This window comes from Lampetra planeri, chromosome 13, assembly GCF_965212315.1.
Source record: "Lampetra planeri chromosome 13, kcLamPlan1.2.h2, whole genome shotgun sequence".
In the NCBI taxonomy this organism is placed as follows: Eukaryota; Metazoa; Chordata; class Hyperoartia; order Petromyzontiformes; family Petromyzontidae; genus Lampetra; species Lampetra planeri.
In genome coordinates, this window is record NC_136119.1 from 7,867,161 (window position 1) to 7,892,317 (window position 25,157).

The 25,157-nt window shown below is 41.1% G+C and overlaps 1 protein-coding gene across 3 annotated transcripts in view; it reads right to left on the bottom strand.

The window, feature by feature from the left end:
* Positions 1 to 3,567: 3,567 nt before the first annotated feature.
* MSH3 (mutS homolog 3) overlaps positions 3,568 to 25,157 on the bottom strand; it is a 72,104-nt gene continuing 50,514 nt past the window's right edge. Inside the window, exons 18-23 of one of the 3 annotated variants that reach the window (XM_078600087.1) lie at positions 23,303 to 23,417; positions 22,702 to 22,859; positions 10,715 to 10,901; positions 9,194 to 9,314; positions 7,647 to 7,824; positions 3,568 to 6,697 (exon numbers count right to left, since the gene is read on the bottom strand). In XM_078600087.1, the coding sequence (XP_078456213.1) occupies positions 6,616 to 6,697; positions 7,647 to 7,824; positions 9,194 to 9,314; positions 10,715 to 10,901; positions 22,702 to 22,859; positions 23,303 to 23,417 (841 nt within the window). In that variant the 3' untranslated portion in view covers positions 3,568 to 6,615. Of the gene's footprint in view, positions 6,698 to 7,646; positions 7,825 to 9,193; positions 9,315 to 10,714; positions 10,902 to 15,009; positions 22,096 to 22,701; positions 22,860 to 23,302; positions 23,418 to 25,157 lie in introns of those variants that run through there. The other 2 variants (XM_078600088.1, XM_078600089.1) reach the window with 2 other exon arrangements.

Below are 25,157 nucleotides of genomic sequence, written 5' to 3' on the forward strand. Positions count from 1 at the left end.
GAGCTGGTCAATGTGGACTGACGTCATGAGCGTTAAGGACATTCCTGGGTGATTATAGTAGGTATATCACCAGTAATCCTGGAATCTACACAAACTCCAATGTGTTTTCCAGCTGTGGCCCTATAACACACATCTCCAAATTATTTTGTCAAATTGTGTGTGCAGTGACTGACTCAGAGACACTAAGAGTAGGAGGCACTCTGTTTATTAACACGGCCTAACCGTTAACACTTGGAAACTACGGTTCCCAGTCAGGACAGCTGGTAGACTGCCTGACTGGCGACGCCGAGATGGTGAAGACGGAGACGACGGTGAAGACTCCAGCAGCACGACGGGATTCCACTCCAAACGACAGCCCCGAGCTCTCACTCAGGGCCCCCTTTTATGCTCCCAGCGTGGCCTCGCTCCGCCCCGGCCACGCCCCCTCTCTAGAACCTGCCAGCGGGTTCCCGGGCTTCCCCCACGTGCCCCTTCTGTAAACTTTCCCCAGATATCCCCTCTGATGTATCACGTGGCCTACTGACGTCAGGGCTGCTGTAAGCCGCAGATCCCCTTCTCCACCAGCAGCCAGCGCTATGCTACTACATAGCTAATTCTATGTCACTACATATGTGACTTTTATTATCCTCATTGTGTCTGAAGCCCCACCTGATCGCGTTCTTCATTACGTTTTTCAATCACTTCTTGACGTTCCAACTCTTGTCGACCAGAGCACGTGTACCTGGGGCAGTTATTGAAGGCACCACTGGGATGAGAATGATGTCACAGAGGGGTAGCTGAGAGCAGGTTGCAGTGTTTTTTTTTTAAACCGGTCTTAATGATGAAAAGCAACATACCAACGTGACTTCAGAAGAATTATTTTTTTTGCTAATTGATTGTGTATATTGCCTCATGTGACACGTGTAACATAAACATTTACAATGAAAATTTAACAAAAGTTGAAAAGTGCATAGAAGCTTGAGGAAGGACATGCACGCTTGAAACTACGCAGAAAGAGGAATACATAGATCAGAAAACAAATACAAGTTATAATTAGATCGACTGAAACAATTACAGAAGCTTGGGGCAGAACTTGTCACGAGGATAGTGAAATGGTGGCCGAGCTTTATTACAGAATGCCAGCCAAGGTAGGGAACTCACCAGAGGGGATTACACTGCGGAGATGGAGAACATTAAATTGGGCCATGTAAAGGAGGGAGAGATATTTTGAGAAGTGTGATACGTTGGATTGGCCTTCATCCAGCAGTTCGATAGAACATGACCAATATTCTTTGGGTCTTTCAGTAAAGCCACGTAGATAGAAAAATAATAAAAATAATATTATTATCAAAAGACCCAAAGAATATGAATTACTGCAGTCACGAAAGCTTTAAGTCAAGATTTAACATGACTAATGACAATGCTGGAAGATCTATGCATCATACTACGAATGCCTCGGTACTGTCTGGATATTGTTGTCCTTCCACACACCTCCGATTAGCATGGTTAGCTACGTACGGTGCGAAAGAAGTTCAACATACATACATTCAAGGAACAAGATACGTTTTGATTGAATTCACTGTAATATGGTATTGCCCAATTCAGTACTGTACTACGATCTTGCAATTTATTGCTTACGCAGACAGAAGGGGCCTCGACTGGAGGCAACTCTAGAGCCACACTCGAGGGTGCTTTGGTCTACTCTTCCACGTTGGCCTTACGTCTGGAAAGATTACCCACACTTTACCCCACCACACTCGACTTGCCGATCGACTTATAACAATTGCTTTTTCAACATTAATGGCCATGCTAGAAACACTATTGGCATTTCAACAAATAACATTTTTGAATAGTATGTGCCACATATTCGTTGGTTCATATAGAACGATCTTATTATTTTAATCTAGCGTAGACCACGGAGAATTATTTATCCTGATAATTCTTGGCAACCAGAGGGATTCGCATGAGTGATTGAAGTACACGGTGTTGAGTGCATTCTTGAGCAGTTGTCGACCATGGGTACGTTTCCCTCGTAGGAAAAGCTGTGTAATGTAATTCAGGTCCTTCCTACATTGTAAAGCAGAATAATAATGGTCACAAGCAAGCTTTGGCAAACACAGCCAGATGTTGGACTATCCAAGAAGGCAGGTGAAAAGGATTGCAGAATCTTAAGCTTGGTACATCTGACAATGTTATAGTTAAACATCAGTAGAGGTGATTTGTTATCCATCACAATTAAATGAATGACTGCTTTGCTGGCATTTACATTTTTTTTTTCAAAAGCCACAATTTTCCTAAATTCTAACATATATTCGCAACATTTACACGGACTATAAGACGGAATGTATTCAACAGTTGCATTTTACAATCGTAAACTCTACCAACCATTGAAACTAAAATAATCAACTAGTTTTGCAGCTTAATGGATTACAACGCAAAATAATCCCACAGCCCTAAAGAGTTATATTTAAGCTTCAGTGACCAATTGGCTTCACACTGCAACACCCATTTAGTTGTAAAACATGCCATGACCACAAAATGTAAATACAAATGTATTTGGGGTCAATGAAATTAAATAGCATCCACAGATTATGCTTGCGCATGAAACGTTTAAGCCTGAGTGTATCACATTTATGCAGATAAACTAAAAGTGTCTCGTTTACAAAAAAAAAATCTCTGTATCCCTTCAAAACGCACTCGGGAGCATGCCCAGTCACCAGCCAACTATAGGATTGCGATGCTTGTCTGCGATCTAAATAATTTTGCATACGTATTAGTGTATTTTTGCATTGCTTATTAAAATAAATCAGTCTCATTTGTACAATTTTTTTGGTGAAAGATGTATTAGCCTCGATGTAACTCGAGCACATCATGTGTGGTGCCTGCTTGCTCTCCCAGGCCCTGCTGTGGCTCTGTCAGCGTCCACGAGGACGCGTTCGTCTCTCTTGACAATGGAGTGTGCTTTAAACCGTCTCTATTTCAGCGTTTCGAGAGATGTGGTTCCATTTAGGCGCTGCACAAATCCAGTGGCGAGATGTTAACTACCTCGCCTGGTATACAGGCCATGGGTTCGATCCCGACTCTGACCCATGTATGTTTGGAGTTTGCGTGTCTCTATCCGTGGTCACGTGGATTTTTTCTCCGGGTCCTCCGGTTTTTCCCTCCACATTTAAAAACATGCGTTTAGAGTATTTGGCTGTTAAACATTTTCACATAAGCCACTTCGTTGAGCTATCATTTGTGGCCAGGTCACTTGTGAAGAAGATATATAGCTCAGCGGGCCTTACCTCGTAAAATATAAAGATTGATGGTAGTTTTAGTTTACAATATTAATCTACCCCTTTTCTCACCACAGTCCCTGTTCATGTTATTCGTGTGTATTTTTTAAAGCGCTTTGATATTAAGTTTCATGCAAACACTAAATAACTGAAAATTCGCGATTCTTCTTCGTTACAATATGCACATCGGGGAAAAAATATTTGTACATGTGCGTTTCGATGCACATACCGTATGAGCCTTGAGAATCGATATCGATGGATCATTATATATCCATGCAATAGTATAACAAGGTAACCAACAATTCAAAGGTATATGCAGTGTTTTTTTTTATTGAGTGGAGCATTAATTTGCATTGTTACAAGCATACAGCGGTTGATAAAGCTTTTCACTCAAATGCTCAAAGGTGCTGTGTGCGGTCTTTTGAAAGCATTAATGAAAAAAAGTACCCCCACCATGTATTATAAATACAGTACAGTACACGTGTGCAAATATATTACCAAGGGTCTTGCGTAAAGTTCAAATGTATTAATTTATTGAAATTACCCGTTTTAATCATGGATGTTTTATGTCACCACGGCCGAGGTGAGGGCTGCTTCCCCCAATTCCCCAGGTAATGCATCAATCATACATGGGATGCAACCATCTACACTTCCAAGGAATTCTCCAGCTCATCACTTTTGCATTTCCTTTCCTTGATTGGTGCTTTGCACATTTTTTTTACCCGACTGTTTATTAACCCCGAGGCAAGAATTCCCAACGAGCAACCTTTTTTTCTTTCAACGATAATTGACCCGCTTCATGAAAGTTTTATACCGAAGTGTTATTAATATTGATGTTAAAATGTAGTAACCTGTATGGAAATGACATTTGGCAGGAAATTAGAAACAGGGGGCGGAGCTGTGGCGTAGTGATTAGTGTGCAGTACTGTGTTACGAGCCTGGCGATCGATGTTTGATTCCAGGGCACGGCTAAAATCAGTGGAGTGATATTGGAATTGGTCTTAGCCCCCTCCTTCACAAACCTGCAGACCAGCATGGTGAGGTGTGGTAAACCACCATTGCCAAAACTTTGCTGGGAGGCGTTCATCCAGTAGTGGGTTGATAAAAGGGCTGTACATTATTATGGAATGTTACATATTTCACTAATTATTACACATACCTTCCGTTTAAACCATGGCAAGTCATCACAATGCATGGCAAGTCAACATAATGCATTACAAAATTTACATCCTTGGCAATTCAATGATTATGATCATAGATCGTAATTCGTTTCCTAAATAGTATCTATCATTTTAACCTTTTCGTTTTAATCATACGATGCATCAATAAATGCCCAAATGAAAATGATTCATGTAGAAAAGCCTCACTGGGTCTTAAGACCATTTCACGAGGGTCCTCATGACGTTTGAAAAATGTTAGTGGTGGAAAGTTTTGCACATGGAAGGAAACCAGGGCATGTGTAGAAAACCTAAACGTACGAGGGGATAATGATGTTCTTTTGACATCGCGCCCTTCATGGCGGGGCGTCAGAGCGCTTAACATCATTTCGCACACGTTTTAAAGGGCACCACCATGTGGCAGCTGCTCCCTCTGGGCACAAGGTGACTCAACACCTGGCCTATAAATGGACATTCATCTTCCAATAGAGGGCGATGATTGCTATGTGTAAGTCCAATTGAGTAATTTTGAGGGTAGTTTTCTAATTAGCCAATTTGGATAACGCTAAAAGACAGAGACAAAATCACAAATCGATGTACTGGAGTGTCATCTTCTAGCCAATTCAGCCCATTGGGTTTGGGACATCAGTGATCTATCAACCGTCGTCTCCAAAGCATTGGATTCACCGGTGTATACAATGATGCCTGCTTAAAAAAAATACATTAAGAAAGCCTGATTGTTTCACTATACACGTGCATTAATTAGGCAACGACTTTCATGAGCTGGTCATGAAGCATTTTTGTAGGCTTCTTTTATTTAAGTAGCGAATGTCTAATATTGCCGACAGAGCTGGATCACTTCCATTTGCCTCCTCCAAAGAAGTCTTGAACCCGGCACCTCAGAAGTAAACATTAGAATATCCTGAGCCTCTTCTACATTCAATGTTAATACGAGGGTTGGGAAAGTCTATACCAGAAATGTTTATTCCCCTCACATATACCATAATCCATCCATACGTCCACGATCAATATTCCCCATTCAAATGTAACAATGTCAAGGGTACACTTTTCACATTGGTTGCATAAAAAATATGAACATTTGAACTCTGGGGAAGCATGGCCTCAAACACAGAGCCACGTGGTCATTAGAAGCACACACTCGTAAACATTAGAAATCTATTACATGACATTATGTGCCAAGTAGAAGTGCCAATCTGCCTTCTTTAAAGGTAATGGCAGGACACATCTGGCTAGTTAAATTACAATGTTACATATTGAAAATGTAAACAATGTTTAATGTTGGCTTCTTCCAAATTATTTGAAAGGTGAATTTGAAGAAAGCATTTATTTTGATCGTAGAGAATATGTTCCAGGTTTTATATTTTTGAGATGTGGTCAATTATCAAAACAAATTTGTTACAATTACATTTCTATAAACATTTCCAATGTTTGCTTCATCAGTAATTTAAGATGAAAATAGTCTGCATCATAAAAATGTTGCCATCTCTCAGACGGCTAATTTGAATGATGCCATCACAAAAATCAGCACTGGCTCAGAAATAAAGCAGCAAAAATATAGTAACAACAGCAGCAGCACGGAGCAGTGGTTCATTCCTATTCTTAGGTTTTTTCGGTAAAGTCACGTAGGTAAAAAATTAATAAAAGTAAAATAAAAAAAAAATAAAAATCACGACGTTTCGGAAGCAACACAAGCTTCCGTCTTCAGGTGGAACAGTCACAGCACGACAGCTGTATCACTTGATACTTCGTGATTTTTATTTTATTTTACTTTTATTAATTTTAATTGTTTACCTACGTGACTTCACCGAAAAAACCTAAGAATATGAATAATTGCAGTCACGAAAGCTTCAAATCTAGAATTGGTTCATTCCTGTAATGGGGAAGAATTGTTCGTCTGACATTGTAACCATTAAACTGGCAAAACCATTATCAATCCAGGCTGTGCTACTGAATAACAAAATACCTAGATCACAACCTACAAAGTATATCCAGTGTCTTTCTTATTTGCATAACCCTTGTTCTTTTGATGCATGCACAACATCAGCAACAGTCAGAAATGCAGGCATTGCAATTTCAACAGGACACAGCTGTACAGCATAGCATCATGATTCCACATCATTCCCTATGCATCACAGGGAATTTTTAGCAAAGGAGCGCAAGACAATCGTGAGAAGCTGGCATCAGGAAAACAAAGTCTGCAATTGGTTGGAAGCTTCATTTTCTTCCAGATCCCAGACTCTTAAGAAGTGGCTGATGTTTTTTCTGCAAAGACATATTACATTTTACATCATCAATAAAATCCATTCATATGCACACAAAGGCTGACTTGCATTTTCTAACGTTATGATCAAATGCACTGTATATACATTCTCAAAATTATAATTAATGACCTCGACTCCAGATTTTGGGACAGTGTGTATTCGATATTCACTTATAATGAACTTATATGCACTCTTAAACTGTGATATGTTAAAAAAAACATCGCTTTCGTTTCCCCTAATAGTCATTATATTCATATTTCTGAATGACGAGATGACCACGGCAACACGCCCACAACATCAAAGATGTGCTCTCTGTTCAGCCTGCTTTTCATCTATAAAATTCAATCAACAGCATTATTCCAACGTGTCGATTTAAATATGTGTGCCCCTCTGCAGGTTTCCATCTCAGCTGCATGCAGCTGACAACCTGATATTAACAGCAGAGAACAAAGTCAGTGATATGGAATTTAAGAAAGTATTTTTTTCGCCAAGATCCAAAATCAATGTCACGTTACAGAAGTAGATGTATAATGATGCGAAGAGTATATTGAACATTTTGCACACATTTAACGGACACTGGACCAGAAACTTATTTAATTTAAAGTAGTTTGTATACAAAATGCAAAAAGGAATTACAAAAGCGTAATAATTCATTATCTTCATTAGTAACATTTACTTTTTATTCATGTTAGGTCATGCCAAATGGCTATTTTAACATATTTTCACTGCTGGATGAGAACCTCTCGATGCCGTGTTGTTTGCCCAAACTTCGCCAAACTGGTCGATGAAGGTTCGTGAAGAGTAGACCTAGGACCCGGTTTGAATATCAATAGGCCATAACGTTAGCCTAGGCCGCAAATCAAACTCAGGTCACTAAGTTCATAGCGCAGTGCTGAAACACTGTTCCACAATTTTCCCGAGTTACTGGATGATGCGTTTGAAAATCCCACCGTTTCATGTTGATGTGAGCCTCCAGCTCCCTGGATTTATGAGCGGCAGTGTGCAACACCTGCTCAGGAATGGCAGCCAACCGCGCGACGTTGAGGCCGTAACTCCGAGCGGCTGGCCCTTCTGTAAGCTGATACAAGAAGGTCACCGACTCCAGCCTCTCTCCGTCTTCCCCTTGCACTAGCACATCACACAATGCACAATTTGCCTCGAGCAGAAATGGAAGGTCGAGTTTAAAAATAAATAAATACATTCATGCAACGCACTAGTCAACACCCTCTGGTCTCTAAAATGCCAGCGCTCGGTTTCCAGCGAGATGAATCTGTAATTTACCCAATTAGCGGCAATGAGGTGCCTGGCTGACCTCCGTTTCACTTTGACCAATATGTCACGACGCTTGAGGCAACCGTCAAGCAGGTGCGCGGGCATGATGTCGAGAATGCACAATGCATCAGCGATGTTTGCACAATACGCTTTTTCAACTGTGGCAGCTTTATAATCCGGCTCCTGCCGCCTCAGGTCCATCTGATAAATCGCAAGCTGTTATGACACTGTCACTGATTAGCAACATAGTTACTTTGTGGTAACACCACGTGTTTTTTCTATTTGTTTACACCTAGCCCATTATAAGTGCACAGCAACCTTTTCAGAGTAATAGTTTAGAGAGTATTCACGCCAGCGCCAAATCTGTCGGATCATGACGAATAGTGCACTGGACACACAGGTAATTTCTCTGCTTCATGATTTAATTACTGAATGTGAGATGTAATTTTATAATTATCTAAAACAGGGTTTCAATCTATTAAAATTAGGCTCTTAATTGTATCCATACATAAGCTCAAGTTATTTATTTTAAAACCAGGTGATAAGTCAAGAGACCAGGATAGAGTCTCATTTGCAAGAGTGACCTGGGGCATGATTCAACTAGTAGGAAGCGCTGATTGCTATGTAATTTGCCAATTTAGTAATTTCCAGGTAATGCTGGCACAAATTATTTTGAATGACTACAGGGCATCGATGGCGTGCGCTGTGAAGCAGACTGTGCGTATTGTGGTTATTACACCCACAGTAATAACCAGGGCGGCCGCTGGATTAGAACCGTGAACCTCTGCAACAAGCGACAAACACACTTCTGCTAGGCGATATCACCGCCAAATAAAATACATACGAGATTGTGTACTCACGGACATTCATGCACTACACAATCCTGTGCACATATTGCAATGTCAACCAAGAAGGTAATGGTAGTGCTTTCTCAAAGAAGGATAATACTCTTTGGTTCTTTCGGTAAAGTCACGTAGGTATAAAATATATTAAATCACGACGTTTCGAGCGCAACACAAGCGTCCGTCATCAGGTGGGACAATCACAGCAAGAAACAATTGCTGAAGTGGATAATTAATTAATTCATCAGCCAAATTCAACAATGAATGAAAACTAATGTTTTGGTGCAACCATTATGCCAAAACTTCCTTTCTAAAAGACTTGGCCAACGATCACAAGGAGTAGCACACGAGAGCTCAGTGGATGCATTGCTCGATTTTCTTACCCGTCTCCTCGGGCTCACTGAGAAGAAAAGACATGTGGTAATTGCTGACAATGTCCGGGTTTAGCCTCTCCATTTCACACACAGGTGGGTAGTGTGTAACAAAGAGGGTCAAGCATTGCACCTGCCGGATGGAAGACAACAAAACAGACATGCCACAAAGCAGGTTTTTAAAGATGCGTCAATTAATCAATGAAAATTAACTCTGATGCTCACTATACTTGGATTGTGCATGTCAGTATTGATTTGAGTAAAGTATACAGAAATGATATGCTCATGTTGTTGCATAGGGCACAACATAAATAACATAACATTTTAAACAGACAATAGAAATGAGACGGAACAATGTGGAACATGAGCCAAACATTACACGACAGAGCAAAAATGAGACAGATAATTAATCCAAAGGGACAAAGTACATTTAGACACAACGCATACATGTAAACAGACAAAACACATTTTATTCTTAGGTTGAATCGGGACCCAGAATTGTGGCAAGGCAAATGGGGTGTATCAATGAATGCTTACCGTTTAGTCGATACTTAAATAACATTCTGAGCATTGACACCTTCATCAGGCTGCGCTCCCTGATGAAAATTAGTTGATGATGTGTCAACTATAAACTTAGCATTGGGGATAAGATTAAGTTCTTACTCATGTTTGATTATACAGTGTAGCAAAAAAAAATTGTTCCTGGGTAGTAAGTGTTATTTATAAATTGATTATGCCTCAAAAGTACAAAACATGGCTATACAAAAGCAAAGTTAATAATCCACTCCATTAATAATTATGAATACCTGTGTTCCTCTATTTCCATAGCTCTTGACATTAACTCATTAAATTATGACAAAACATATTTATAAAATAACAATATAAGAGGGCAATCAAGCTATCATTTTAAATGTTACCAATTTATCATACAGTTTAATCCAATATGCATTTAGGTATGTGTATAAACATTGTCATGGATTACTATTGAACACCAACTTAGGCTGTATATTCATAACTCTAGGCAATGCAAATGCTGACGTTATCATAATTGATAAGCACAAGGACTGTCACTTGCAGTGTTTAGTTATTACAATTAAACGCAACTGCATGGAGTTAATGATTTACACAAAATATTATTTTAGCATAACTTTCATCCTTTCACTTAAAATTCACAACTGAGATGCACCCTACATGAAGATCAACTATACAGTTGGCACTGTAATCATTACGGAGGTAAAACAACTCTTCTTAACGCTAGCTTACGCCAGTAACCATCTACACACATTACTCTGGATACTATTTTATATGAAAATAAATGTTTAATCCAATGAACGACACAAGACGTTTTTTTATTTTGTTACAGTGAACCGTCCAGATGGCACGACAGGGATGAAAACATAAAAAATGCAATTCACCAATAAAGCCACAATGGGCTACACGTGTAACCAGAGGGCATTAACTTCATTGCTCGTCAATTTATGGGGGGGGGGGGGGTGGGGGGGAAAGCTCGGGAGGTGTGCAGGAAATGCCGACCTCCTTGACGAAGTACTCCAGAGTGGCGTAAGCGATGGCAATTCCGTCGTGCGTGCTCGTGCCGCGGCCCAGCTCATCCAGGATCACGAGCGAGTGGCGCGTCGCTTTGCGGATGATCTCCGAAGCTTCGCTCAGCTCCTCCATGAAGGTGCTGCGGCCCTTGTAGATGTTGTCTGATGCGCCCATCCTGAACGCAGCGGGTTAGTGGCGGGGCACAGTGCAAGCCAATTAGAATCCACTGGCTGCACCAGTGAGATGTCCTGAAAAAGTGTTAATTGCATTCATCAACGCACACTTTTTACGGCAATCACATTAAAAACAAAAACTGTCCTTGCTCCTTCAACACTGCTAGCTCCCCCAAATGATTACAATCCTTTTTATAAATGCAGGTGATTCCATAAGCACTTAATTGAATGCCCATATGCAATTTTCACTCTAAAATTGAGCTGTCTTTGATGTTTACAGCAGCTTAATAAAATGCTCATAAAATAATTGTAACTATACATCATACAATCTATTCATGTTTCCCGAATACAAATGAATGCAAAAATGTATTAAAATAGCTGCCTCTAGACAGCATATATGTATATTTCTCTTTGGAAATATATCTGATGTAAGAAAATCCAATATAGCCAAATACAAAACCTGACCACAACTTGTATGAAGTCATTTGAATGAATGTCTGATATGTGGAATGCACGATACTGTTTGTCTTAAATGCAGTAGTTGAAAACATATCCACAGACGTCGCCCCAGAAAGCTAAAGAGGCATCACGAGGACACGATTCTTGCTATGATGGGAGGAGGAGGGGGGTCCCTCTTTCCTGAGGATACAATTCTGTCAAGTGAAACCCAAGCTCTGTTTTGATAGCTGCGAGGCCTCCTGTGAATATTTCGATTCCGTAAATGTATCGGGCACAATCCTGTTACAGAAATACAGATAACATGTCCTTCATACTCATAGATCAGTGGAAATGGGTGAATGGAAACTTTTAAGAGACAATCCCACTCAACAGTCTTAGGGGTTAATTACGAATGTAATGGATTCTAAGATTTACGTATATTTATTCATAAAATAAAGTGAATGTGATTTTTTTTTACATCATCAAATGCTATTTTACATAAGTATCTTGAAATTGTCTTTCTTCACTGGTAGGGCATATATCCAGAAATGCTAAATTGACTAAAGAGTGTAATCAGCCAAGCATTTAATTTTCCTTGTTAATCAAATTAAATACAAAAGTTGTTAGTTTTTTGTTGAATTCGTATGTAAAACAAGTTTTTTTTTCTGGTATTACAGCCATTATTTTGTTTCAAGTTCATAATGAAATTGAATAACTTATAACTCAAAATGCAGCCAGAGACAAAGGCAGATCTGTGAGAAAGTCAAACAAAAACACCCCAATATACCAGAGTCCAGTAGGTCATGGGAACTGCAAGAAGTTGTGCCCAGAACAAATAAACATTATTGACAAAGTTAAAAATACATCTGTGCAAGGACTGCATCTGGCAGGCTGGGATCTCTCCATGGGTGCCCTGTCAGTCTAAAGAGGCATTTAATAACTGCCAAATTGTCATGTGTACAAAGCAAGTCAAGATCCAGTCTCCGTTCCAGTATTATACTGCATTGATAAGGGCGCCGTGGTGTCGAGATGTTAACTACCTCGCCTGGTATGGAGGTCGGGTGCTCAATCCTGCTCCGAATGCCTGTATAATTGGAGTTCGCATATTATCCCTGTGGTCGTGTGGTTTTTTTCGCCTGGTCCTCCAGTTTTTACTTCCACATATTTAGAAACATCCATTTAGAGTATTTGGCTGCTATACATTTCGACATAAGCCACTTCGTTGAGCTATCATTTGTAGCCAGGTCACTTATGAAAAAAAGCTAATAACAAATTTGGCCTAACCTGGTAAAATTATTTCTAGTTTTTCTATGTATGACAGGTTCATACTGAATTGTCCCAGTGTTCGCATTGCCAAGGGAGGTAAAGTATATACATGTAATTATAATGTAATTTCCAACAAATGGTAGAATGTCGGGTGTTTCATATTATTATCTAGTTTTTTCCCCTTAAATCAACGTGTCGATTCGTGTTAAAGTAAAATATTTGTATCAACACAGTTGGAAATAGAGTTAGTGTATATCTACCATGTAAATAACCATGGTATGTATATAGACAATTCAAAAGTTATTTTGCTGTGTGAATTGGAAGTGGGTTTTATGGCGAAAAAATGATAAAAGTGGTCTGTTATCCCAGTTTGCTGTAAGGGCAAGTATTTCTGCTGCCGAAGACATTAATTACGGAACAAATGAGACCGTTAAAAGTCTGTGTGATTAGGCTTCCGAAATGGGTAGACATTAGTGTGTATCGCAAAATGTGGCTGGAATAAATGTAGCAATATGAAAAAAAACATACCTTACTTAAAAAAAAATTGAACGGATGAAGCATCATCACTTGATGAACATAGTGTAACATGTACAATGCTTTTAACAACTCGTGATGTCACGAACAATTCAAGACAAATATTTACGAGGGACCTCGTCAGGTTTGGACAATAGGTTTCATTCAATTATTGTGTTCCAGAGAAGGTCAGCTGGCTCAGCAGCCAGAGCACTTAGTTGCCACTTTTGGAATCCTGGGCCTGAGTCCAGGTTTCGGCTGCTAATGATGAACGAGCATCTCTCGAAGCTAGCATGTTGAGATGGTAGTGTCCAGAGGTGTGGACTCGAGTCATGTGACTTGGACTCGAGTCAGACTCGAGTCATGAATTTGATGACTTGCGACTCGACTTGGACTTGCATAACAATGACTTTGTCCCACCTATGAGATGTGGACTCGAGTCATGTGACTTGGACTCGAGTCAGACTCGAGTCATGAATTTGATGACTTGCGACTCGACTTGGACTTGCATAACAATGACTTTGTCCCACCTCTGGTAGTGTCTGGCAAATGTGTGTGGTGAGGATTCAGCTTGCTGTCCTGCAAAGTGATACCCACCTCACTAACCCAGAAGAGCACCATGGACCTCACAGAGTTCAGAGGCTTCTTCCCTGCCTTTTACTAAGATAGCCCAATACAAACATGCATCTATGCACCAGTCACATGCTTGGATGCAGCCTCCCCCCTTCATATGGGCTCCAGGCAGAACACATAACTATCAGAAGAAAAATGATGACGCTTTCACCACATCCAAGACATGCAGCCTTCTCGATTTGATAGAAAGGGCTTTGGACAGAAAGAGGGGAGGGCAATCTCCCAATTTACATGAATAGAGGCCACCTTTGACAGAAACCCAGGGAAGGTCCACAATACCATTTAATCCTTTCCTAAACACACGGGGCACCGAAGCTTGAAATCCTCCCACCCATCAGGCAGATGTTACAGTGACCAGGAAAACCGTTTTGAGCTATGGACGTCACCGAATAATGGCTAAAAAGGCAGTGGCTAAAATGGTGCAGCCATGCCAAAACTAAAATCCCATAGAGCCACACAAACAGAGAAGAGCTGGGCCCAGAAATCTATTGTACTGATATCAGCTGGTGCAGGGACCACATGTGCAGATATGCCCCTAGGGCCCTAATATTGTACGAATGTGAAAGAACATCGCAAACGTTTAATTTATAGATTTCTGATTGTGTGCTGGCCACTGAATTGTGTACAAGATGGTAAGGAATGTGCCTATGGCTGCATATAACAAAATTTAATGAAGACTACTAAACAGAGCATATATTTCCAATTACACTCGTGTATACAAACTCCTGTGGTTCCAATTAAACTCAGTCCCAAATGTTTAGCAGAAATAATGGAAGAAAAATATATGAAGACAACAGATTGGGCCAAACATTTTTTAAGCCATCTGCAATAACAAACCCAGGGCTGGATTTGAGAGCCAGATTTCATAAATCTTCAAGCAGCTTCAAGTGTTACATATCCCTTCAGGGAACTCCCAGACAATTATCAAATCAGACCATTTACATTGATAGTCCACTGCAAGGGAAGAAACATAAGCCTCATGACAGTTGCAATGATTTCAATACATTACATGCACTTCACGATGAGAGATTAACCCCAAAAGCTACCTCTTATAAGCCTGATAATTGATATCCCTGATTTAGTGGGGCATGAATGTAGTGTGAATGTAAGGATAACACAAATGTCAATCATTCCACTGGATGTGGTGGCCATTCTCTGCATGCATGCCGTTAAATGTAAGTTCGTTATTTTGGTAATCATGTGGAGATATTATTCATCTCCGAGGTGTCGCGTATAATAGAAAAACATGTCTTTTTCACATTCAAATTTCTATGAGATACTTTAATACACAATTTGCAGTGATGCCCCCTGCATTTATAACAATAATGTCATCCTCCATATCAATACTCTGACCTAATGGATCAAACGGCAAAATTAGATGCATTATAAAATTACAGCGAACTATTAAATGTGTGGATTATAACATTACTGCAGTATCAGTGCAGTCTTCCCCTAATAATGTAACAATAATAATACAAATACAATTATGCACACTATATTAAGCGTGACTTAGGCATCTTCATTGGAAAAAATATTGGACAATGCATGACCCACCTTTGAGCCGAGTACTTCTATTTGCAGTATCTAAGTCTCATAAGCAAACACTGCTTAAAAGCGGCATGTTTGTACGCTGTGTATGTATGAATTAGCGAATACAACGTACATGTGGTTCACAGTGATCACAGTGTTTCTTATGAAATGCAAGTGTTAAAATAACACCACCCTTGAATTCCCATGTAAAAAAATCAGGAGGGCTCGCTTTCAAACCGCATGCAAGCTGTGCACACATTTTTTTCTTTTCTCCTTTTCTGGCAGGGCTCGGGGTTCTCAAAGCCAGGGGATGCAGCGTTTGATAAATTATTCTGAAAATATTTCTTGCGCGTGGCACTTACCATACTAAACAGGCGTAATAAAACGGAAGACGTTGATTGTGAGCAACCAATTTGGCCATGCTTAACTACTTCATTTGAATGTCTGTATTAATGTACTATTGTTAATCGAATGGTTAGGGCTTTTTGTACTTATTTACGTAACAATTACGACAGCACTGCAAATCCCTAGAGAAGCATGTTGCATGTACTACGATCCTGCAAGGCAACTTTATATGCTGCACAGCAAATTTGTATCCTGTGTTGACAACTTGTGGACACTTTTCTGGCTTCTAAAATGCAAAATAAGCTCAATCATTATAAGTCCCAAATGCATCTGAATGAAAATTACTTTGTGACAATACATTTCTCAAACAAATTAATCTATGCAAATTAAATATCTTAACAACCCAAAGCATGAATAAAAATTAACAGGTAAGAATACATGGCTTGTGGATGCTCATAAAAATAGTTTTAATCTACACTGGCTTTATTTTCCAGACTTAATAAAATAAACACTTATTTTGCTAACATTACATTTTATTGATGAATGTGTTTTTTTATGTTGTTGCATCATTTTAACAGCCCACATGATTAAGGTTTTAACATTAACTACACATTTCATTGGTGTGTATTATTTTCACTGAACGTGGAAAGATGAGAACAGGCTTTATTTTCAATCTCACCACGTGGGACATTGCTGCCCACAGGGCCTTGCACACATACAACATTGATGATCTGCAAAAGTGGCAGTTTTCAAACTTTGATTAACACAGACATGACAACCAAAACCGTGTTATTTTTATACACTGCAGACAGCTATTACTTCCTCAACAATTACATACCAGTGGTATTGAACTCAATCTGATCTCAAATATATGCTGTTCTTGCATCCCATTAAGCCACATTACACGCAAGTGGATTTTCCACAAGTCTACCGCACGTCTGAGGTTTGCATGAATGTACCTGTAATGTGTACATACGTGCTATACATCTATATATATAAAAGGGAAATTTGTGAATATGTGCGTCTGTTCAAAATGTTTAGTGTACTTCCCAACATGCAACAAACTTGAAATTGCCATGTGGGTACTTTCCAGACTGTACACCATGCATAAATTATACAAATAGACTTTTGTATTTGTTTTGGGGGGGAGGGGCGCAATAATGAATATATTTTTCACGCAAGTGAGCGGTGACGTCATCTGTCATGTCACCCGCATGCGGCAGCGCTACACAGTGTGCCTGCTGACGTCACCCCCCCCAACCCTCCGCGTGTCGGACGTGTATCCCGCACAAATGCGCGGGGGGGGGGGAATAGGTAACAAACTTTTAATTTGCCATGTGGCTAGCTCCCATACTGTACACAATGTAAAACGTATAAAAATAGACTTTAGTATATGGGGGGGGGGGGGGGTGACCATGAAGTGTGTGGCGAGAATCGATATCTGGTGATCATTTGTGGTATCGATTACACGGGAATAAGCCGATTCTAAAGAATTTACAACCTTCGATTTTTTTGCGCGATCTAAAGAATTGAATCTTGGCGCGTGAGCGTAAGTTTTTTTCACTGCGCGTTGGGTTTTATTTTTATTAATGAGGTAATGATCAAAGTTTTTTTTTTCATTTGTATATGTTATGTTTTTAAGTTTGAGAAGTTTTTCAGTACATTTTTCTCCCAGGCAATGCCGGGTGCTTCCCGCTAGTTAGCTATATAATACATTGATTCGTTGATATAAAAATAGATTCTTATGTTCATGATTATACTGCTACAGGTGCTGCATTCACCACGTTTAAAAAGATTAGATTCTTGAATTTAATTGTAACCCCAAATCGTGACAATTCATGAAATCACGAGGGGGTGGGATCATTATAGTCATCCCTTGTTACTAAAATAAATATACGGAATGTCGCTATAAATAACCTAATTAATTAGGGAACGAATTTGATATACGTTACGTTAAATTCGCATTTTAAGAATTCTGATTGTCTAAAAATGTACCGTTTTGGGGGGAAACATTCAAACAATGCACGGTCTGTCATTTGTTCTCGCATGCATTTCCTGCTGCTCCAGATCGTTTGCGCCGCGCACTTTTAACACTTTACTGATTTCCCGCGTTCTTTGTGGTGCCCAAGCTTGGGGTTAAGTTCTTTGTGTTGACAACGCCTGGTACTGCACTGTGCAGGATTTTTCACTTTTTTTAAATGTTGTAATTTCACTAAAAGTCAAGATGCCTGGAAAGAGGCCACTTAGTCCAAGTGAAATCAGAAGTGCAAAACGAGACCGTAAGTACTGAACAGTATTTTTTTACTTGATTTATGTTTTCCTATAAAAGGCATCTCCAATTATATGATGTAAGTCAAAGGGAAAATCTGGCGCTTTACGAACTTTTCAAGAACGTACATCTCTTCCGTACATCGAGGGATGCCTGTATTCCTTTTATGTATGCACGCTTATATGCGAATGCACATGTTAAGGAATGGGAACATGTCAAAACTGGGTGGTTTTTAACTTTTGCCGACAAAACTGGATCCCAAATGTCAAAATTGGGTGCACCCTGGGTGGCCAAAAACTTGAGTTTTGGACACTCAGGGTGCACCCAGTTTTGACATTTGTCAAATACACTTGATAAATGTATACTAGCACAGTGTGCCAGCACCCCATTCATCCAAACACTTGGTATTTGTATACTGGCACACTGTGCCAGCACCCCATTCATCTAAACACGTGGTATTAGTATGCTGGCACAGTGTGCCAGCACCATATAACTACACACACTTGATATTTGTACGCTGGCACAGTGTGCCAGCACCCCAACGACCAACATTTCAAGCTACGGCTCGGACTCGGAAGTGAGCTCGGGGCGGGCTTGCGACCAGGCGGGCGCACTGCCACCTTGCTCACATTCGAATGGCAACCCTCCACCCCAAGAAGACTTTTACCACGCGCCGCGAGGCCATCCACGGCATCCAAGACTTTGCTTTGCAACAAGGCAAGCGCGCGGTCCTTGACCTCAAGCGAAGCGGCGGATGGCACGTTGCCATCGTCTGCTCTAGTTCAACACCTTGTTCCTTCAAGGTGAAGCTGACGAAGCTCACGGGGGAACGACGCGGCTTCCGCGTCTCGGCGCTGTGCACGGATCACCACGGCTGCACGGGCACTACCAAGATCACGCAGCGCCAAGTGGAGGCGAACACGACAGCCCGTTCGGCCTTTCGCGCCAACCCCCGTACCTCCGCACCGACTGTCATTGCCCAGGTCGCCGACGTTGCTCGCGTCATTGTCCCGACCCGGATGATGTACCGCGCCAAGGACACGTGCATCGCGGCGAACGAGAGTGCGGCCCATGCAGGCTTCGAGTTCATCAACTCGCTGGTGGAGACGTTCGGCAAGCTCAACGCGACGACCTGCAGTGTGCGAGAAGACGCGGGCATCTTCTGGGGTGCGTTCATCTGCAACCCGATCGCACGCTCGTTGCAGCCAAGTCTTCAACGCGTCGTCGGCATCGACGGGTCGCACATGAAGGCGCGCGCCTACAATGGAACCATGCTCGTCCTCGTTGGGCGCGACGGCAACAACCGCAACGTCCTTCTCGCCGTGGCGCTGGTGCCGTCCGAGATGGCAGCGGCCTACGACTGGTTTCCCAACTGCTGCACGACCAACGACATCGAGCTCGACGGCACGCCGGTCTTCTGCGATCGTGGCACGGGCATCCTAGCCTCCGACTGGAAGGACCTCATGCTCATCCACTGCACGCGGCATTTGATCTGCAACGGCGTGGACAACATCGGCTCCGCGTTCACGCCCGACCTCCAAGGCATCATCTACGATGCCCAAGGGTGCGCCTCCGAGGCCGCGTTCCGCAGCTCCTTGGGCTGCTTGGGCGTAGCTCTGCCTGCGGCGGCCACGTACTACAACAAGATCGACCCCCACACGTGGGCGCTCTACCCGCACCTGCACACGACGCCATTGTACGGCTGGCGCACGACAAACTTTGTGGAGTCCACGAACAGCGAGGCCCTGCCGGCTCGCGAGATGGACCCCTTCCACTTCCTCATGCACCACATGGAAGACATGATGACGACGGCCTTTGCCCACTGCAGCGACGCCGAGAAGTGGGCCGCTCAAGGGCGTGTCATTACGCCGTACGCTCAAGGACTCATCGACGCTCAGCAGGCGTTGGCCCCGAGGTACAAGGTCTACGAGAGTACCTCGACGCGTGCATACGTCAAGGATCCAGACGCCTACGCCTCTGCCAAGCGCCGAGTCGATCTCAGCTCTCGGTCGTGCACGTGCGGGTACATGAAGCAGATGGGCTTGCCGTGTCGGCACTACATTCGTGCCCTCATGGCGTTTGGGCGGATGCCCGAGCTCTACGACGCATGTGCGGTGTGTTACCAAGTCTCTGCCATCAACACGACATGGACCTCGGTTGCCGGTATCGAGCTGCCCATTGCCGAGGAGCTGCAACGCGACAACACCATGATGCCACCTCCTCGCCAGAAGAAGGCTGGCCGCCCGAAGAAGCGTCGGATTCGCAACCGTGGCGAAGGTGGCCCATTGGGCCTCACGCGGTGCTCCTTTTGTCGCGCCAAGGGCCACAACAAGCGCTCTTGCCCGTCGAAGTAGTTATATATATGTAACAAACATGTTTTGTTCTAAGTGTGCAGCACCATACTTCTCGACGCAAACACTATCTACTGTTGTTCTACTGTAGTAGGTGTAGCATGCAAGCTGGCACACTGTACCAGTATACAAATGGCAAGTTCGTGTATGTTCGCGAGCTGAAAGTGTTACTGTAGTTGCAAGCTGGGACACTGTGCCAGTATACATATGGCAAGTAAGTGTTACTGTAGTAGCGAGCTGGCACACTGTGCCAGTATGCAAACGGGAAGTTTGTGGTGCAAGGTATGGAACATGAGCCACGAGAAACATCATTTGGAACGCTCTAAATCTGTGGCGACATATGGATGAATAACGCAAGGACCTAAACGTGTACAAAATGATACATTAAATCGTACACCTTCTTCACCCAGTTTTGACATTTGTCCACATTGAACATCACCCAGTTTTATCATATAAAAAAGCACCACCCTGTTTTGCCTGTCGTTTTCCAAGACCACCCAGTTTTGACATTTGGGATCCAGTTTTGTCGGCAAAAGTTAAAAACCACCCAGTTTTGACATTTTCCCGTTAAGGAATACATGCAGAGTAAAATGTGCATACGATGGTCATCACAAACAACCGTGTACAGTATGCAGGGTTCTAAATGAACAACAAGTCACATGGCACATGAGACTTTAAATTCGTTTCAAATTCCAAGATATATCTAAAATTTGTAATGCGAATCCCCGGGATTTTTTAGGATACTGACACGTGTGCACACCATTTCATCACACGCTCAAGAGGTATTCATTTCGAAATATCGGCACAGCTCCAGGCTGAATGATGTCATGACCTAAATGTGGTAAGACTCGCTTTGTACATTATTAATAAGGCTGGCCGTAAATTATTAATGAGTTTAATCGGTGAGGAATTTAAATAGGAATATAAGGTGATTAATGAAATGCACAGACATAGAGATGTGTGGTTGAACCCTTAGGTCAAAACAGATGGGGTTCACTTAAAACCCACACGGCCCTTACTCTGAACTTAAGTAAGAATGCAAAGAGGCAATCTATTTTAGTAGGCAGGTGCCATTGTTAAAAACAAGTTTTCACTTTATAAAAACAGTAAAATAAAAAAATTGGACAAATGTATAACCACAACCACAACTCTACCAAGGCATTAAAAGCAGCTTAAAAGAAGACTTAGTACAAGCGTAGACTGCACAAATGTTTGTGTAGGCCAAGAATGAAAACTGAAAAAATATAACAAAGTTTTAAAGCGTGTTCTTTATACGAACATATTTTGAATTTTTTGGTAATCCTTTCTTATATACTTGCAGAACAGAAGATGCTACTAATAAGGAAAATAAGCTGCTATTTTCCTATGGACTATATAATTTCACCATCAAAGCTTTTCATGTGAAAAAGAGCATGCATTATCAGGGTTCCGATCCTTGATGGTAAACTTTCTTGGGGAAATTATAACCTTGGAAATGTGCGTGTTCTATGTATTTTATACATTAGCCACACGAGTTTAATGGCTTAGTTAATAGTAAAGAGCCAACACATCAACATTACAAGACGAGCATCTTGAAATATGCTATTAGCAACCTTCACTTGCTACACACCCAAGCAAGCACTCGCAGCTACATAAGTGTTCACATTCTAGATTTGAAGCTTTCGTGACTGCAAGGATTCATACTCTTAGGTTTTTTTCGGTAAAGTCACGTAGGTAAAAAATAATAATAAATAAAATAATAATAAATCACGACGTTTCGGAGGCAACACAAGTCTCCGTCTTCAGGTGGGACCGTCACATGCACGTGTGCACATGAGTATTCTTAGTTTCTCGTGCACACCGCTTATTATTCTGAAAATAAACGTGCAGAGCATTAAATGCTTTTTGTTTTCATGCAGAGATACATGGCAGCGCCTCGCTATCACCACTCTATGCAAGCTTGAGCAGAGATTTAAACATGCAAGCATGCATGTCTGTGTATGCATCATGACAGTTGACCTTAGCCTGTTATAAGAATCCTTTCCCTCTGATAACTCAAGGTTTCACTTCATGTCTGGCATTCATGCCTGTGGTTTCCCCTTTTAATGCTTAGAGGCTTTGGTGCTGCCATTATTTGCGGTGCCATGTACACCTATCTTGAAATTCAGATTATTCTGATGAATTTAAATACAATGGGTCAATTCTTTTCATGACATATATAGGCCATGAAGCATTCCTTCACTGATTTTTAGGTTGTAAAGTGATGAATCTGAGATAAGCCAGGGACAAACATGACATTAATAATGTCAATGCACGTCACTCAAGACCAGCACTGTTCCTTTAAATCAAAATATGAACTCAAAGGTAGCAAACACACTGTCTCTGAATTTTAACTGTTTTTTTTATCCAACAGAGAATTTAGTATTATTTGTGTGGGTATACCATGTTTGTGTAGTTGCTGCTTCTGGGCTCACTCACCTGGTGTGAATTGCATGGAGACTGCTCAGCTTGGCATGGCTCGCTGGAACAAAGGAGCCCATCTGGGCCATGACAGCGATGAGGGCGACCTGCCGGATGTACGAGCTTTTGCCACCCATGTTTGGGCCCGTGATTATCATGGCTCGCTTTCCGTCAGCCTGCCAACGGACCAGAGGAAGTGGCACTCAGCAAGCAGGGCACGCAATCGATCGCTGCCACAGGGCACTCAATGATATCCTCACAAAATCCACACGCCTTGTAAAAATACACTCCTCCCGCACATGTGGCTGCCGATGACAATCAATCTTTTCCTTCCTCCATGAGCGGTTGCCACATGAAAGTCATGCTGCATTAGCCATTTGGCCAAGGGACAACAACAGACTATATTTCGCAGAAACCGTTTTCGGCATAAGTAACAACCGCATGAAGCTCACACTTAGTACACTTTTAAGTATTATTTTGGTCAGTTGCACAATTGATATAGATGTGCTCCAAAGAACTCACTTTGAATGGACAAAAGCAAAGGCTTATTTTTTTCCTCTCCCTTTAAACAACACCGCAATTGCTAAAGAGCCATCTGTTCACATACACGGTCACTCACATCAAGGTGTGTGCTGTTGGGCACATATTGATTCTGGTCACCCAAGAGCAGCTCCACTACAGGGTGATGGCCATCTTCGATGACAATCAGACTCTTCTCCACGACAAACTCGGGCCTGATGCCGAGAGAACAAGATTAATAACAACAAAAATGTATGATGCATCACAATCAAGTTAGTGAAATTCTAGTATAACTTTCTGACACGGTGATTTTATACATTTCCATTTACAAATCTGTTTACGATAATTTAATGCAGGACAACAAATACAGTTTGAGAATGTAACAGCATGCTAAAATGTACATTCATGAGCCTTTTAACATTTTATAAGATTTTATAAGAGTGTTAATGTATGAGCTCTGTCTGTAAGGGGGGGGGGCATGATAACTCTTGTAAAGATGATCTGTATATTAAATGAATTTCACTTAATATTAAACTTGTGTATCAATTAGGGACTGACTAAAGAAAACTGGGCAAATTGATCAACAGGTTGCCTAAAGCTTGGAGATAATTAGGTTTCTAATTCTGACTTGCATTACACATTTTAAATCATTACTGGAATGCATATACACGATTTATATTTCTTATTTTTAATATTATCACTCCGAACATCAATGCTCTGTTGCAAGACTATGATTAGTGCAAAGGAAATATATTATATTATCTGATATGATTTTCTATCATCTCAATCTTTGAGCATTTTGGTTGATACTATTATTGGGTTTCAAACTCGGCTATTCTGAATTGATTAAAATTACAACAATATGTTCAAACGAAACACATTGTTGTGACATTTACAGTTTAGGCAAAAACAAATGGCAATAACACCCATCAATTTAAAAGATAGAAAATCACAAATATATATAAAATTGTGGGCAAAAAATTTGATACCCGCAAAAACATATTCGGTAACCAAATTGCCCAAGGCCACTGTATCATATACAGTGACAATGTTCAGGCCTCCACATATATTACATGCAGAAAATACACCATTTGCGTAAAATAATATGTTCACAATTGCAACTACTCGTAATCTCCTGAATGACGAGACAATTGTGAACAAACCGAAAACAGCAGTAGATGTAATGGAAAGAGAAAATATGAAGGTGTTGGCAATAAAATAATTGCATCAAAGCCATAGAAAATGAAACACTTCCAAAATAAATATATTGCAAAGCTGTGCAGCCATTTTACCTTTTGCAACACAACATTTAATTTGTCACATTCCATTTTGTGCTAGAGTGACACAGTGTTTTGTAGCTGTTTTATAAACGTTCAAGGTAGCATTACATTAGGATTTTTTTTTTATGTTTAGCAATTACACGGCTTGCAGCTGTGACAATGCAGGCAGTGCACTTTGGAAAGCAAATTAAGATCCTCTGTCAGCAGCCCTAACCAGCACAGAATAGCCAAACGATCACAGGTTGCAAGAGTTAAAATGGGGAGAAAAAAGTTACGTATGGAAATGACAGTGAACAATGGTGAAGGAATAGACTAAGACCTTTAGCTGACCAGATATCATCCCCAGGGATAACAACTGCCCCTTTGCTGTACAGAAATAGCGCTCAACAAATCTATTCCAAAACTGGAACTTTCCAGATTTGATGATTCACAGATCTGACAGAAAACTTATATCAGAATAAGCCAACATTTTGAGACAGCAGTAAGCTGTTCCAGCAGATGTAGATAGGTACGATTGGATTATTTCAGATGTTGAGAAACAAATCAATTCAGACATTTAACTGTTAGATTTTTAAAAATACATTTATAATAGTTAGGTATGCATTAAAACATGTTGGCTATCCCTCCATAAACACTGTTGTGCTGAAAAGGACACAGTAATTGCTAGGTCGTGCT